General features: G+C 43.6%; 1 protein-coding gene across 1 annotated transcript; it reads left to right on the forward strand.

Annotated features, from left to right (window-relative positions):
• Window positions 1-656: 656 nt before the first annotated feature.
• Window positions 657-6705, forward strand: tmem115.S (transmembrane protein 115 S homeolog). Its single transcript, NM_001127742.1, is given in 2 exon segments — window positions 657-1783; window positions 5874-6705. Coding segments are annotated over 2 exon segments (1014 nt in total). The 5' UTR covers window positions 657-941; the 3' UTR covers window positions 6046-6705.
• The last annotated feature ends 5795 nt before the right edge of the window (window positions 6706-12500 follow it).

The following is a 12500-nucleotide window of genomic DNA, read 5'->3' on the forward strand; positions in this document are numbered from 1 at the left end:
GGCAGACAAAGCAGCCTCACGCATCACCTGAGCTCAGTGACGTCACTGCTTAACACACGTTTTAACTTTTTAGTTTACACAGCACAGGGCATGCGTATTGAACACCTTTAGGACTGATAGAACGCACCTGCGCACTCACAACGTATTCAATGCGCTTGCGCGTCGTTTGGATTTACCACAGACTGGAACGCCATTACCTGCGAGCCTCCTGTTCTATTGCGCGTGCGTAATGCTTATGTTTGCGGCGCTCCGCAGGCGGTGACGTTGTCGGGTGGAAGTGTCAGGCCTTTTCCGGGAGACGCGGCCCTTATGGGAGAGCCTGAGGCCGTGGCATGTCCTGGAGTTTGCGTAAGCCAGCAGCAGCAGCAGGGCGGAGGGGAACGTCAGGTTAGTTAGACGCAGCGATGTGTTGGGAGAGTTGTGCTCGGGTTTTCAGTTCCGAGTGGCAGTTCATAGTTTGAGAACTTAAGTCTGTCAGAGTTGAGTTGCTTGTTGTGGGTCACCCAAACTTAGAGGCTCTTTGGGGCCACTCGAGGGATTGGTGGAGTTTCCCTTGTGGAGCAACTCAGTGAGTTTCACACCAGGTGACCAGATATTTAGTGTTTGGTGGGTGGGGCCTGAGGGATATTTGATTTGTCACTGGGGTTCAGTCATCTGGAAGCTGGGCGGCCCTTGAGCTTCAGGGTGCAAGAAAGGTTGGAGAAACAGGCTAGTTAGTGAGCAACCAGTTAGTCGAGGAGCCAGTTAGTTGAGCAGCCAGTTAGTCGAGGAGCCAGTTAGTTGAGCAGCCAGTTCGTGAGTAGCCAGTTTGTGAGTGGCCTGAGGTAGGGCACCCATGCCAGGGCCTGTTTAGTGACATAGGGGCCTGCACCCAGAACAAGTGTTTGGAGACGCATCTAGTGAGTTGCAGTTGGTAGTGAAGTCCCTGTGCGTGTGCTGCCATGCTGCGCTCCATTCATGTCGGCCGGCTGGTGTCTGTGCTCTCTGGAAGCAGCGTGCTGGTCAAGTGCCTGTGGGGGGCCGTGCTGCTCCTCTACTTGCTCACATTTTGGTTCACAGTGACCCCTGCCTTGGCCGTCACCCCAGGCCTACTATTGCCAACCAACCTTAGGATCTGGACCCTTGCTACTCATGGACTGTTGGAACTTGATTTTTGGCAAGTACTTTGCAACCTTCTACTAACACTGGCTGCAGGGCGCTGTTTGGAACCTCTGTGGGGTGCTCCCGAACTGCTTCTCTTCTACGGAGTGGTCAGCGTTGCCGTTGGAATCCTGGGTTCTCTCGTGTTTTTGTTGGCTTATGCCGCAATGGCTGATTCCTATTACTTGTTTTATATCCACATTCATGGCTTCCTGGCCTTTGCTGGAGCTGTCTTGGTAGCGCACAAGCAGATCGTTGGAGACGGGCAAATAGAGTCCAAATGGTGGATGCAAGCACTGCCTCAGCTAGTCTTACTGGCGGTTATAGCCTTGCATTTCATTGGCCTGATCCCAATTCAAAAGTTTGTTGGGTACAGTCTTGGCATGCTCTCAGGTTGGGTGTATCTACGATTTTACCAGCGACACAGCCGGGGCAGAGGAGATATGTCTGACCACTTTTCCTTTGCCAGCTTCTTCCCTGGTCCAGTGAAGCCAGCCGCTGCCCTGTTGGGGAATGTGACGCATGCAGCCTTGGTTAAACTGCGTCTCTGTCCACAGGCGGTGAAGAGATATGACGTGGGGGCTCCATCATCCATCACCATCAGCTTGCCTGGCACTGATCCACAGGATGCAGAGAGAAGGAGGTAAGCACAAGGTTAGGGGCTTATTAGCGGAAATATATACAGTTAAAGGACCAGTAACATCAAAAACATTTTTTAAAAAATTCGTTAGTATACAACCAAAAAAAAAACCAAGACAAATTAAAATTTCAAAATGGCAAAGCCTTTATTAAGAAATAACTTACCGAAACTCTACTTCCTGTCCTCTTCAGAAACGGCGATATGGCGACCATCCATAGTGCGGTGCTGGATTTGTCCTCCCTGGCTAGCTCCCATAGTATACTGACAGCAGGAAGACTGTGCTGGAAAACGGACGGCTGGATGAAAAGCTGAAGTGCACGGTGTGCCTCTGGGGAGATCTTGCGGGGACTCGGCCTCCTACTAACCCGGCCCTGCAGCAGCAGGCGATTCTTAGCGAGAGTGCCCCAGGCGGGTGGCAGGGCACACAGACATCGCATGCATCGCCGATTGTCTCTTCATCCCCTCTGGGCGCATCTATCAGCGCAGGAGAGTTACATCGCTCAGATACAAGAAGCGTGTGCGCACACCGACAGCCGCACACTTTTTTCACAGGCAGCAGCAGCACTCCCCTGTCCCCTCCATCGCTCCGGCTTCAGCTCCCGGTCACTGCCACAACTGCCGCTTGCATGTGAAGCACCCAGGGGCCCAGGCCTGTGGCACTCTCGCTAAGCATGCTGATAAACCTGAGGAGGAGGAGGGGAGCCCCGGAAACCAAAAGGCGGAATCGGTACAATCCCAGCAGCCTTTCTCCAGAGCGGGACTAAGGAGGCTTCCGGGCAGCGGCGCGATGCAGAGTACAATCCGTGCATGAGAATGGCCGAGTGCTGCTGCTGCTGCTGCTGCCTGTGAAAAAAGTGTGCGGCTGTCGGTGTGCGCTCACTCTTGCGCCTCACACAGACACCGGCACCAGCCGCACACGCTTCTTGTATCTGAGCGATGTAACTCTCCTGCGCTGATAGATGCGCCCAGAGGGGATGAAGAGACAATCGGCGATGCATGCGATGTCTGTGTGCCCTGCCACCCGCCTGGGCACTCTCGCTAAGAATCGCCTGCTGCTGCAGGGCCGGGTTAGTAGGAAGCCGAGTCTCGCAAGATCTCCCCAGAGGCGCGCTGCTCTGCACAAGGATGTTCCGGGAACACACCGGGCACTTCAGCTTTTCATCCAGCCGTCCGCTTTCCAGCACCGTCTTCCTGCTGTCAGTATACTATGGGAGCTAGCCAGGGAGGACAAATCCAGCACCGCACTATGGATGGTCGCCATATCGCTGTTTCTGAAGAGGACAGGAAGTGGAGTTTCGGTAAGTTATTTCTTAATAAAGGCTTTGCAATTTTGAAATTTTAATTTGTCTTGGTGTTTTTTTTTTGTTGTATTCTAACGAATTTTTTTAAAAAAAAATTTGATGTTACTGGTCCTTTAAACATAATGGGCAGGCTTAGTTTAAAGGTTTCCTTACATGGGTAACCTGTGACTGTTACTCTTAAAGGGATTGTGTCATGATTTTTATGATGTAGTTTCTATTTATAAATTACAAATACTTCACTCTACAATATAAAATTATACTACTGAACCAGCAAGTGCATTTTTTTTTTTAGTTGTAATATTGTGTGTAGGCAGCCATCTCGGATCATTTTGCCTGGTCATGTGCTTTCAGAAAGAGCCAGCACTTTAGCATGGAACTGCTTTCTGACAGGCTGTTGTTTCTCCTACTCAATGTAACTGAATGCGTCACAGTGGGACCTGAATATTTACTATTGAGTGTTGTTCTTCGATCTACCAGGCAGCTGTTATCTTGTGTTAGGGAGCTGCTATCTGGTTACCTTCCCATTCTGTTGTTGTTAGGCTGCTGAGGGGGAAGAGGGTAAGATCACTCCAACTTGCAGTAAAGAGTGACTGAAGTTTATCAGAGCACAAGTCACATGACTGGAGGCAGCTGGGAAACTGACAATATGTCTAGCCCCATGTCAGATTTCTAAATTAAATATAAAAAAAGTCTGTTTGCTCTTTTGAGAAACGGATGCGTTTTTAAAAAAAAAACATGTTTTCCCATGACAGTATCCCTTTAACCAAGACAGCAGTCTACTGACCAAAATATGGCTGCCCAGTTTAAGATCCAATCGGCGCCCGTTCAGGTGTCCCACCTCTGAGGTGGGAAAAGCAGCCAAAGATTCTCTTTCTTTGAAGCCCGGCCAAACAAGCCTCTTTGGATTTTGCATTTTCCATTGCAGTAAAGAAAATAGATTGACTACAGATGGCAAGATTGCATGGTGGCTGTTTTTTCTATTTCCATAGAAAGTGATGCATGGTGAGTGACATTGTGAAATTAGTCCCGCTCTCCCAAGTGCTAGGAGGTGCAGCATTAAAGTTGGCCCCAATTCAGGCTATTCTCACCAAATTCAGAAATTATCGGTAAGGGGGGGACCAAAAAAGCCATAACACAGGTTGTCTGATATCTGTCATGGGTACATGTATTGGTGTCAGCAAATACAGAAAACAATTGGCCCACATACAAAGTATTGTTAAGGGCAGAGACAAACGCTCCGATTCGGGGAGATTAGTTGCCCATTGACAAATCTCCTCTTCTTCGGGGCGACTGATTTCCCTGAACTGCCTCCCTCTGGCTAGAATGTAAATCACCGGCGGGATGGCGATAGGTGCTCTTCGTTTTCCGAAGTTGCCGCAAGAGGAAACCTCCCTGTCCCTAATTTGCATATGCAAATTAGGATTCCGGTTTGGTCGGGTCGAATGATTCGGCCGAATCCTGCTGAAAAAGGCCGAATCCTGGATTCGGTGCATCCCCAGTATGTTGTGAGTGGGTCCCTAAGCTCAGTAAGTGACAGCAGCACAGAGCATGTGCAGTGAATCAGCAGAAAAGAAGATGGGGAACTACTGGGGCATCTTTGGAGACACAGACCTTCCCTCCCCTTAAAGGGCTGCGGTTGCCTTAGGCTAGTAAAGAATCACAAAAATAATGCACAACCTTTCTACCCTACTTTTTTTACTTAAGCTTTAGTTCTCCTTTAACCTGATTTGGCCACTAACTCACTGCTAAATTGGGATTATCCACATATCCATCAGGCAGGCCAATGGGAAGACCCCATACCATGACCAATAAATTGCCGCCTATACATCCACTTAGTCTTTTTTAGAATCTCTAACTTTGAGATAAACGTGCAGTAGTATAATGCAATGTAGATACTCAACTGGCTTATAACATTAAGCCTTCTATAAATAGGAAGAGCATTTGGGTATCTGCAAAGGAGGTTTAAAGCAGCTGTGTTTGACTTTAGGGTAGTTGTGAATGGAACTGTGTAAGAACCAATCAGATTCTTACAACTGCTTTATAAAACCTGCAAGTGCCGGCTTCACGGTCCGGCTGATCTTTTCTTGTGCATACAGCCGTTAAGCTGATGATTAATAAGAATTGGCAGTGTACCCCTTGGCATAGTACACTCCAAAAATGTCCCAGTATGAAAATGGTCTTTAAGGGATGATAGTTTGTTCTCCGTTTAATAATCACCCGCTTTATAAAAGAACAAGCAGGACCATAAAAGCATTACAGTAAATGCAGTGGAAGTAAAAGCTGCATCGTAAGGCTTCTTGTCATTGTATCATTACTCCTGCCCATTATCCACCCAATATCCACTCTCTCCCACTGGAAAAAACTTTCCTTTTAAACGGGCTATGGGTGTTTTCTTTCTGGTATAATACTAATTAACTGATTATGGTATACTTAATCAGTTTGTAATGCATTCATTAGGGATGCACCAAATCCAGGTAAGAATTCCGTACAATCATAGCACTTTTTGGAGGGTTCAGATTTGGCTAAATGCGAAATCCAAATCAATGCTGGATCCTTTAGATTCAAATATTAAATTTAGGGGTTTGATTCTGTTCAGGATTCAGCTGAAGCTCTTTAAGAGGAATTATTTCCCCAAATCCATTAGTTATAGATTTGGTTTGGCCCTAGTAATCCGTATTCTTATTTGTTTTTAGTTCAGGTATAGGATCTGTTATCTGGATACTTGTTGTCTGATTTATGGGAAGGCCGAATTCACACTGCTAAATGTCCTTTCACACTTATTTGTCCTACAGGCAGCTAGCTCTGAAGGCTCTGAATGAACGCTTGAAGAAAGTAGAAGACCAGGTGTCGTGGCCAAACATGGAAGAAGAAGAGGAGGAAGAGGATGGCAATGAAAGAGACAGCTCATTCCTTAGTGGGGGCACTCCAGACACTCCAAGAAATGAGCCAAGTATAACAGTGTAACCGCCAAATAAGCACTGCTCTGCTAGTGGTCAGACTTGTTCTGTTAATGTTCACGTTAGATGGACCCTCGAGATCTTTGAGACTGGAGATTGTGCCCCATGTAAACACTAAACCAACAGAAATGTAAACTGCTTTTCTAATGTGACTGCACAACGGTTCGGCTGCAGAAGAATGGCATGCAGTATCTTTGTTGTGTGTTCCTCTCACTCTACTTTAACTCTACTCTGGCAAAGGCTTAACTCACACACAAAGACCTTGCTGACTGCCAGCTTCACGCTCAGCCCATTTCTTGTAAAACATCACTCTTCTTGCCAGAGTTTCAGAAGCTTGATATAGCTGATATCCCATATAAAAGCAAGCCATTGCTCTATGGAAAGGATCATTGAGGAAGCCACCGGCTCTGAAGTAATGGATTGACTGCACATCCTTAAAGGAAGTCAACACTAAGCCATGTATTTTTGAAGGTGTCATCTTGCAGTTTATCATTGGTTCTGTACCTTGTGGTTTAACTCTTCAAATTACTCTGCATGGGATTTAAGAAAAGTGTTTGGGGATGTGAGAGAATCTGTTTTGGTTATTTTGTATACATTTTTTGGGGCGCTGTAATAGCTGATTCTTTTTTTTTTTTTTTTTCTGTTTGGATTAAATCTTTTTTGGAGATGAGTGGAGGTCTTTGATTCATGTTATGCAATGAGGAGATATAATAGATAAGCGATCGCACACCCTTCTTCCAATAATCACCGATAAGCTTGGTGCCCAGTGTTTGTAGGATACGGCAACCTCCCAATCCAGTAGAAAAGAAGCACACTGGGGCCCCGAAACGTTGCACTACCGCAGTAAAAAGTTTTTTGCAAGGGCTTGCCCTGCAACTACATTCCTTGTGTGCTTCTTTTCTAATGCAATGAGGAGAAAAATCCTTTTCAAGTGTTGGGGTTTATAATACTCGGTAGAATAGAACTGGCAAGTGTTTTTTAAATAAAGGAATGTGATGATTCAAGACACCACAGTTAAACTTAAAGGAGAAGGAAAGTCTAAAATTAAAGGGCTCCTGTTGGGTAAAAATGTTAACCCCAACCAAAGGTGCGGGCAAATAGAGCCCACATTCCCGGTTGGGGAAAACAGTAGTTTTTAAAAAAAAAAAAAAATATGCCCCCTACCAGCACTACGCTACCCGTACTGTGAGGGACGGTGTGAGCAGCCATGTGCGGTAACTCACATCGGATAAAGAAGATGTGCCCCGAATTGCTCTTTATGCGCATGCAAGTGATCAGACATGGCTGCTCGCACTGGGAGCTCCCTCCCTGTGCGGGTAGCACTCTATTAGGTCGCACCTTTGGTTGGGAATAACATTTTTACCCAACAGGTACCCTTTAAGTAAGCTTTATCAGAAAAGTCTATATAAATACACCAGTAAATCCCCAAAGTAATGCTGATTTGAGTCCCCTGTCAAAAGAAACACTGCATTTCTTTCCTTCTATTGTGTACACATGGGCTTCTGTATGTTTTCAGTATAAACCTCCAGGGCTAGGGCTTGAGCATGCTCAGTTTGCTCCTTTCCCCCTCTACCTCCATCCTCCCTGCTGTAATCTGAGCCCAGAGCTATGAGTGAGCAGGGAGAGACTCAGGAAGGAAGTGGTCACACCAAGCTAATATGGCAGCTGCTATCCTAAACAAACTTGAGAGCGTCTAGAGCTGTTTACTCAGGTATGGTAAAGCATTTTGCAGAATAAATAGTGTTATAGATTGCACTATTGTGGTAATTTTATTGGCAATAAACTGCGTCAATAGCTTTCCGTCTCATTTAAAAGGAATGTTGGTCATTGCCCCCAATAGCATTTGTGTGAGGCCATCAACCAAAAAATTGTCATGTACAGTCAGTTAAAAGTCCTAAAACAATCCAAAAATAAGACCATTGGCTCAGATATTGGCTGTTCTCAAAGGGGTTAATGAGACTTATTAAAGCAAGACACAGTTGTAAAGTAATCTTGAATTAAATCCAATTGCAGCTGGCCAGGTAGTCTTCTGAAGAGATGCAAGTGCACAGTTCAATCTTCATGCCTCTTCACTTCTATTGAAGTCTTAGGGCAATGGCACATGGGGCATTCTGTGGCCCTCTGTAAATCAGATACCGCTGTATTGTTGTCTTCAGTAATAGAATCCTATTATGCAAGTGCTTGAAAATCCTTTTCCCACTGACAAATAACCCAAGTGGACTGTTTTACACGTGGTGATGCACATAGGCAACAATATTAAGGTATTTGCATGAGTTTTGTCACCTATTTTATCGCCCAGTCAGCCGTGTAAACTACTGATTGGTTGCTAGGGTAAATGGGACCCAAAAGTTCAAATTCTCTGGTGGAAAATGGAACCATAAAGAATGAAAAATAAATTATACGTTTATCATCTTATCTTTATGCCTTGTCCTGCTCTCGTGTTATAACACTGCTTAAATAAAGGATCCTATCTACATCTACAACATTCTGCAGCTTGGGTGTGAGCGTGTGATTGGCAACTGGGCCAGGGCAAATGTATTTATTTAATTCAACCCAATTTCAATTAAAGGATCCAAATGCTCTTAGATACCCAGTTTTATATGTGAACGGTTGGAATTACTGCTGTCTCATACCTTCAGCCAATAAAATGTACGAGGGCAGTTCTCCCCACATGTAGAAATGATAATTTCTGGGGTTTTTCTATACTTGAATTAGTTCAACAGTACTTGAAGAATATGGAAAATGTATATGTTCACAATCACCAGCACTGACCATGTTAATATATATTTTACAGCTGTGTTCAGAATAATAGCAGTGTGTTTAAAAAGTAAAGCTCAAAATCCTTATAATAGCTTTTATTTCCATACACGCAGATGCACATTCTATTCCAAATCAAAACATGAAAAACAATGGATCAAATTTGTGTTATTCCTTTACAGAAAGTGAAGAAAGGGGAATATTAGGCTGTTCCAAAAAACATCAGTGTCTGCATTCTTCTTTACAAACTCCCAACATTCACTGTATAAACTGAAAACATTTTCATGATTTTGCTTTGCTTTAAATACCTGAACTAATATTTAGTTGTATAATCAGTGTTTCTGAGAACTGCTGCACATCTGTGTTGCATGGAGTCCACCAACTTCTGGCACCTGTTACATTCCACAATTCTTCTGCATTTCTTGGTTTTGTCTCAGAAACATCATTTTGGACAGAGGAATGAACAAACTGCACGTAGGCCAAGTGCCAGTGTAACCGCTTGTGGCTAGACAAATGCTTACAATGGTACTTGTTTTGCAGGTGGGGAGAAGTGTTAATGTCTTAGACTCATTTTCCACTGCATTGTGCTGTGCCACATTATGCAGAGAATAATTCCATCCCTCACCATCTGCAGACTTTAACTTTTAGCACTTGTTTCCTGAACAAACACAAAAATCAGACGTGCCAAATCCTGGATTTGGTTCAGGGTTTGACTGAATCTCAGCACTTTTTAAAGTGTTCAACAGAACTAAATCTAATGCCTTAAAGGAGAACTAAAGCTTAAGTAAAAATATAGGGTAGAAATGTTGTACATTATGTTTTGGGCTTCTGTACCAGCCCAAGGCAACCACAGTCCTTTAGCAGTAAAGATCTGTGCCTCCAAAGATGCCCGAGTAGCTCCCCATCTTCTTTCCTGCTGATTCACTGCACATACTCTGTGCTGCTGTTACTTACTGAGTTTAGGGACCCACTCACAATATACAGTACACATAGAATAGAAATGTCACAATATAAGGCTGATTAGTAATTGATACAGATAATTACTACATGGCAGCACAGAAACCAGTGCAATTAGCATCAGAATTTAATAATCAGCCCTTTTAGATTTACCTATACTAGATAAGTCAGCCCTGAAGCATCAGCTTATATTACAGACCAACCTCATTTTCTGCTTGATAATTTGCAAGGACCCCTAAGCTTAGCTTCTCAACAGCTGCTCAGAGCCCACTGAGGATGTGAGTGTCACAGAGATTTTCCAAGATGGTGACCCCCTGTGACAAGTTTGAAGTCCTGGATCATTGCTGCTATTGACAAGCTGAAACTTTAGGCTGGTGCAATAAGTTCAGTATATAAAATATGGCATTTTTAGCCATATTAATTTTTAAGGTTTAGTTCTCATTTAAAGGATACGTAAATCTTAAAAAATAAGTGAGTGTAAAATTGATGAGAGTGCTATTTTAGATTCCATGATATTAAGGAAAATGTGTACTGTTAATACGAATGAATTTTGTTACAACAGAGCCACCTGCTGGTCAGTTTCCCACCAGTCTGACCACCAAGTAGTTAAGGAAGTTGTCAGGAGAACGAGAGGCTGCTCTGATGTTCTTCTGCTTAGGAACAAAAAATTAGAAACCTTTCTCAAATCTTTCCTTAGCAGAAGAACATCAGAGCGGCTTCTTTCTTTCTCCTGACAACTTCCTTGACTACTTGGTGGTCAGACTGGTGGGAAACTGACCAGCAGGTGTCTGAAACTGTACAGCCCATGCCGTAAAAAACAGTTTTCAACGTATGCTTTTTTTTAATGAACCAAGATATTTAGCTCTGCAGCTCATCTTTGCCAGTCCTAAAATGTCATTACCTCCCAGCTAGATTCCCTGCTTGCAATAGTAGGCGCTATAGAATAACAAAGTAGTATGTTCAGGATCCAGTGCTACTGCACACATCCCTTTAATTTGCATCCATTCAGATAACTGCTACGCAAATTACTGGAAGGAAGGTGCATGAACAATAGCACTTCAGGCCTTTCAGCTCTCTACAAGGGGCAGACACATGAGACCAAGCTGGAGGGGGAGTCGGAGGTTTGTTCAAGACCAGCAAAAACGGGCTGCAGAACTAAATATCTAAGTAAAGTTAAATTTTTTAAAAAAAATTGTTAAAACATTTAATTGACTGTTCATTTTCAGACCTTTGTCTGAAGGGGATATCCCCTTAAAGATGTGTTTTGTCTTGTGCCCCCCCAATTTAAATATGCAAATTAGGTTTCCGATTTAAGGTGGCCATACATACAGAGATGCGCCCAAAATAGTGGACCTCCCTCCGATATGTTCACTTTTAGGAGGTATTTGGCTAATCCGATCTTAGGCCCTAAGGGCCCAACGATCATATCACAAAGAGAAGAATATGGATGGTCAGATGGAGGAGCAGATTAGTGAACTGATCCTTGATCCGATAGGATGTTTAAACCTGCCTGATCGACATGTTAATGACTTTCGGCCAGATATCAAGCCCTTCGGAGGGCCCCATACACTGACTAAATCTGTGGAGGATTCAAAAACAAAATAATAACAACATACATAGAAACAGGTTACTGTTGATTTGGTGCTTTTAATAAAGATTAAATAAAAATGAGTAGCAGTGGTTTATTGAGGTGGATGCCTGCAACCTCTGGATCCTCAGCTCCAACCACTTGGGTTGCACCTTGCAGCTAATAGCACTGCATGAGAACATCGGGACAGACACCAGCAGTCAATTTCCAGCCCCACAAGCCTGATATACGGGTGATTAAAGGGCATGTAAAGGCAAAAAAATAAAATCCAATTTTTACTTTACCGTATTTAGTGAAAAAGAAACATATCTCCAATAAACTTTAATTAAAAATGTGAACTGTTTTTATAAGAAACCTGACTGTATGCAGTGAAATTCTCCCTTCATTTACTGCTGTGGATAGGAATTGTCAGACGGTCCCTAACTGCTGAGCAGGGAAACAATCAAACTTATGAACAGCAGGGGGAACCCCGCCTTACTTCCTAGCCACACAGAACTCAAGCAGCTTTCCTGTAGAGCAGTCTGCGACTGTGTAGAGATTTGTATTGGATTTTATTTTTGCCTTTACATCCCCTTTACTGTTGCCAACTCCAGCTGCAGGGACAAAGATCATGAAGCCAGATTTAAACAAATAAACTGGGATTTTTTTGGAGGATTATTTTGCTGCAGCCACTGGTTCTGCACAGTTGGAGAAAGTTTGTATTAAACAATACAAAAACTATAAAATCCACATTAGATTACATGACAACACAGGACCCAGCACAGTCTGCATATTCTGATTATTAATCAGTCTTGCTGTATCGGCTTCTTGCAGATATTATTTGACTTGTGCTGTTTTGATCATTTATGTTGATCCCTAAGCAGCCCAGACCACACTGAGCATGTGCACAGCCTTGGTCTTGCAAAGATGTTTGACAAAGTTACAAGATGGTGACCCCCTGTGGCCAACTTTGAAAGCATAAATCATTTGTTTGATTAGACTTGTGGTGCAGTAAGTTCATGTTTATTTTTAGTATACAAAATACAGTATTTCCAGCCTTATTCTATTTTAGACTTTACATGCCCTTTAAATTTTCTACTATATTTTGGCTTTTTTCTGGAAAAGAATTTTGGAACCCCTCTTAAACCGATGTATAGAATAACTTCATTGCAAAGAAAACA

Source organism: Xenopus laevis, chromosome 4S (assembly GCF_017654675.1).
Source record: "Xenopus laevis strain J_2021 chromosome 4S, Xenopus_laevis_v10.1, whole genome shotgun sequence".
Classification (NCBI taxonomy): domain Eukaryota; kingdom Metazoa; phylum Chordata; class Amphibia; order Anura; family Pipidae; genus Xenopus; species Xenopus laevis.